Raw genomic sequence first — 4,366 nt, forward strand, 5'->3', positions numbered from 1 at the left:
ATATATATATATAAATATACAACGAACAAATGTTAAACCTTGTTTTGTGGATTAACCTTCAGGAGTCCTGTGTTGTGTTGTCGGGTGATAATATTTTCATGTGAGTTTGTTTGTTATTTACTGGACGGATTCAACTTAATGGAATCATTATTATATCATCCTTATTATTTCATCATTATCATGAATGTTATTATTATTATATGCAGAAATACACATTTGCTTTAAAGCAGTGCGTGCATATGAACTTTTAAACGTATTCTCTACAGAGGTTCTGTAGGTTTCCAGGAATGTTCTCCCTCATTGACCTTGTTCATATGTTTTATTAACTGAATGCCGACCCAGTTAAATACATGGATGTATCTGACCTCAATACTTATAAATGCAATATAGTGAAACTTACTATACACACATGCGACTAATTATTTTCTGCGTATAGCTTCACACATGGTGCCAAAACACGTCTATTAGAACCTCAACTGCACTTGTCACGGTGAGAACAACTTCATGAAACCACATTTAAATAAATATCATTTATTTTCATCAAGATCCGTTAAATTGTTTTCTGATGGGTTCTGTCCTGACCACGTCCCTCCACCAGGTTTTGCAGCAATCCAGTAGTTTGAGCATAATCCTGCTAACTAGCAGACAAACGACTAACGCAGACAAAAACAAATCCTCCTCCGCTGAGGTTAAAAACATGTGTAGGGACTGCACGTGTGCTTTTTCTGTTTTCTTGCGTTTACTCTCATAAATCAGCATTCCTCTGAAACTGAAGCCTCAGTCGTGTCATTTTGTCGGTTGTTTCAAACAGGCCTGAAGTCTTGACAGCTCTCCAAACCGGTTTGGACTCTGTCATCATCCATCTGGCTGATGGCTGTTACAGCTGAGTGCTGAGGACCTGGATAACCTTCAGTTTAACTGTGCATAAAAGAACATCCTGTCTGTTCTTGGGAAGTCACCTGGAAGTTGGTGGCAACTGATATTCTGTTCTCCAGAGAGTCTCCACGTTTGCACGACTGTTACTGACGGATTATAAAATCACTTAATGTCTCACTCGCTGCAGACACTGTCACTGTTCTGGTGAATAAACGCCGGCAAAGACAAAGAGCTCGTTCTCATCTGGAGCTATGCCTTGCCCATGCCTTCCCTCTGCACCATATCTCACTGCCCGCTCGGCCTTTTTCCTTGGACTGCTGCTCCTGGTTCACCGGGGGCCCTCAGACGTCAGTTGCCAGAATGACACAGAGCCGATCGTGTTGGAGGGAAAGTGTCTGGTGGTGTGCGACTCCTCCCCCTCCGCCGAGCCGTCAGGTAACGCTCTGGGCATGTCGGTGAGGTCAGGGACTGGGCGGGTGGCGTTTTCAGCCATCCGCAACACGAACCACGAGCCCTCAGAGATGAGCAACCGCACCATGACCATCTACTTTGACCAGGTGGGTTTCACCAGGCTGACCACAGCACGCTATGATCGGTTGAGCAGCCTTGAAGTGATGTAAAGAAATAAATGTTCCGTTTAAACCAATAAGATCACAAATCAACACCAACATGACGAGGTTAACATAAACAAAACTACTTTTGACCCCCCCGTCTGGATTGTCATCTTTCCCGCAGCAAAAACAATGATTTAAAAAATTACACATTACATCCGTCATCTGCTGCCACATCCAGCTTCACCTCTCTACAAAGATTTTGCACAAAAAATCTTGGCAGCAGGGATTTAATGCACGCTGGTGATGGGGATAAGATCGGCCTCGCAGCTGAGGTAAGTCACTTGTCCTCGGCTCAATGTGGAGCAGAAGTGAAGCACATCACATCTGGAATGTGTGTGGCCTTGCCTTAACCACAAACCAACACAAGCACGATGGATGTGGGTGAAGATATGTATCATTTTTTTGTCATGCCACATGCCACCTGAGAACATTGTGTTTTCATGCGGGTGCCTGTGAGTCATCCTTTTGAGCCACGCTGAGATTCCTAAACCACAGATGCACATTCGCAGTAGATAGTCCGATACAGTTAACGTTAAATGAAGCAAAGGCTGCAAGAGTTGTTGAAGTCAAGGCGAGCGGTTTGTTAGCTACATGCTCACGTCCATACGTCAACACATCCATGATGACGTCCCAAACCTGCCTATGAATCTATCGGCTCTGATGAAAGAGGATTCATTCACCAGGGGATCTCTCTGGCCTGCACAGAGTTCGATGGCAGCCGTCCAACACTTGTAAAGAAATTTTGATGATGATATTTTTATTTATATTGCACGGTTCGAAGTAGCTGTTAAAACGTAGAAGACAATCAGCAGAAGCGGTTTGACATTAGAAAAACAGGCCGTGCCATTTGACGCCTGAGCTCCTCTGGTGCACAGGGTCAGAGGTTGTGGACCGTGACTGCAGAGCCACTGATAAACGCATGACAGGACTTTATCTGAAGGTCACATGCGTGCTAACCTTGATTTCAACAGGGATACTGGGTGGACAGACAGCTGCTGCCGTCAGTCCCTGATCACACTGTTCATGCAGAAAGTTCACTGGTCTTTTGCCAACGACGGCATCCAATAACAAATATCAGGATCTGAGTCATTGCTATGTTGTCTTGTACTGATCGCTATCATCAACAGCGTCAGGTACAATCCAGCACATGCCCATGCACAAGTTTTGCAATAGCGATACTGCACCGAGTAGAACACTTTGTTCCCATCCACCCTTTCCCCATCAATCAAAAACAAAAACAATATATTTTCTTTGCTCTGTTGCTTTTTTTTTTCCGTCTACATCTTATCATCATTTTGTTTTATAGATCTTGGTAAACGTTGGCAGCCATTTTGACCCAGCGAGGAGTATCTTTGTTGCCCCCAGAAAAGGCGTCTACAGTTTCAGCTTTCACGTGGTCAAAGTCTACAACCGGCAGACAATACAAGTAAGAACGACAGATTAAAAGAATCCTTTAGTAAGTTAAAACCTAAAACAACTCGAAGTGATGCATAACCTCATCTCGTTTTCTGTCTTCACTGCTGAACTGCTCTGTCGTCTCACCTGCTCTGCTCAGGTGAGTCTGGTTCTCAACGGCTGGCCGGTGATCTCGGCCTTCGCTGGTGACCAGGATGTGACGAGGGAAGCTGCCACCAACGCCGGGCTGGTGATGATGGAGAGAGGAGACAAGGCTTCCCTCAAGCTGGAGAGGGGGAACCTGATGGGCGGGTGGAAGTACTCCACGTTCTCCGGCTTTCTGGTGTTCTCTTTGTAGGGAGGTCTTAGCTCAGGCTGCCCATGATTTGGGGGGAAGGGTTACTTTCTGAAATAAAGGAGGAAGCATCAGTAAGTGTTGTTTGATGCATCTTTATCTGCATCAGATGGGTGAATTCACGTTGCAGCAAATAATCCTGAATGTAATTTCCATTTGTGTTGCACTCATGTGGCTTACTGTGCTTTTTATTGTGGTCTAAGTACTGTGGTGTGTCAACAACAGGTTCCGGCCTGTCGGAGGTTTGTGATTTTCACTCAATGCATGAAAAATGTGATGTAGCAAACGTTTGTGGCAGTAAAGAAAAATGATTGTGTCTGTTCTCCTACTCTTATATTATATTATCTGTATATATGTACACATGGGTGCACAGGAAACTATCCCAGGACAACTTTGGCACTGAAGAAAACTCTCAGGCATGTTCTCCTGTGGAAAGTCTCTCTATGATTTCATGGACAGGATTTTGAAAACCTTTGCTTTAGCTAATTCTACTTCAGTCTGCAGCACACAGATATTCAACATGTCTCGGTTAGTGGAGGAGTACGATGATAGTCAGCTTCGCCCAGATCGGCATCGTCCAAAAAGTCAAAATGATAAAGTTTCACGTTTCATTTCACGTTCATGTTGTGACTCCTCTTATGAGCTTTTATTAAAAACGTTTCTCACTTTGGGTGATTAAAAAGAGTCTGAGCTGTTTTTTAAAAATTAGATTAGATAGATAACATCGTCAAATCGTCTTGCGACGAGGATACGCGCTAATCACATGTCCTTGATAAATGAAACTCAAACTATTGTGGCCTCCAAACGACCTCTGCTCTTCTTTTCATGCGCTCTATAAATCCCCTGACGCAGACGGACGGTTGTTCCTTAAACAGCAGGTATCCTCAACGTGTGGCCCCAGAGGAGCGTTGAGGATATCGGACGACCTATGATCAAGAAAGCGTCCATACGTGAAGTCTTGCACCAGAATCAGGTAAAAACATTTCAACCCATTAAAATAGCAGCTTTATTGAAATCCTCAAACCAAACATAAATATCTATATGAGAGCTTGTCGTCCTCAGTGACGCACAGCGATGGTGCGTCTCTCTGCGGTGGATCCGGTGGCAGATGGAGAACTGGCAGTGG

At 44.3% G+C, this 4,366-nt stretch overlaps 1 protein-coding gene across 1 annotated transcript; it reads left to right on the forward strand.

Annotated features, from left to right (window-relative positions):
• The first annotated feature begins 977 nt into the window (after positions 1-977).
• Positions 978-3,390, forward strand: LOC109643578 (cerebellin-1). Its single transcript, XM_020108740.2, has 3 exons — positions 978-1,433; positions 2,797-2,916; positions 3,046-3,390. Exons 1-3 carry the CDS (start codon positions 1,128-1,130, stop codon positions 3,241-3,243), a joined length of 624 nt encoding a protein of 207 aa, XP_019964299.1. The 5' UTR covers positions 978-1,127; the 3' UTR covers positions 3,244-3,390.
• The last annotated feature ends 976 nt before the right edge of the window (positions 3,391-4,366 follow it).

Source organism: Paralichthys olivaceus, chromosome 22 (assembly GCF_024713975.1).
Source record: "Paralichthys olivaceus isolate ysfri-2021 chromosome 22, ASM2471397v2, whole genome shotgun sequence".
Classification (NCBI taxonomy): Eukaryota; Metazoa; Chordata; class Actinopteri; order Pleuronectiformes; family Paralichthyidae; genus Paralichthys; species Paralichthys olivaceus.

Excerpts from the sequence above, each read along its gene's own strand:
- LOC109643578 (XM_020108740.2), top strand. The coding sequence starts at position 1,128 with ATGCCTTGCCCATGCCTTCCCTCTGCACCATATCTCACTGCCCGCTCG. Across the intron at positions 1,434-2,796 it reads TGACCATCTACTTTGACCAG|ATCTTGGTAAACGTTGGCAG; the intron begins GTGGGTTTCACC and ends TTTGTTTTATAG. Across the intron at positions 2,917-3,045 it reads ACAACCGGCAGACAATACAA|GTGAGTCTGGTTCTCAACGG; the intron begins GTAAGAACGACA and ends TGCTCTGCTCAG.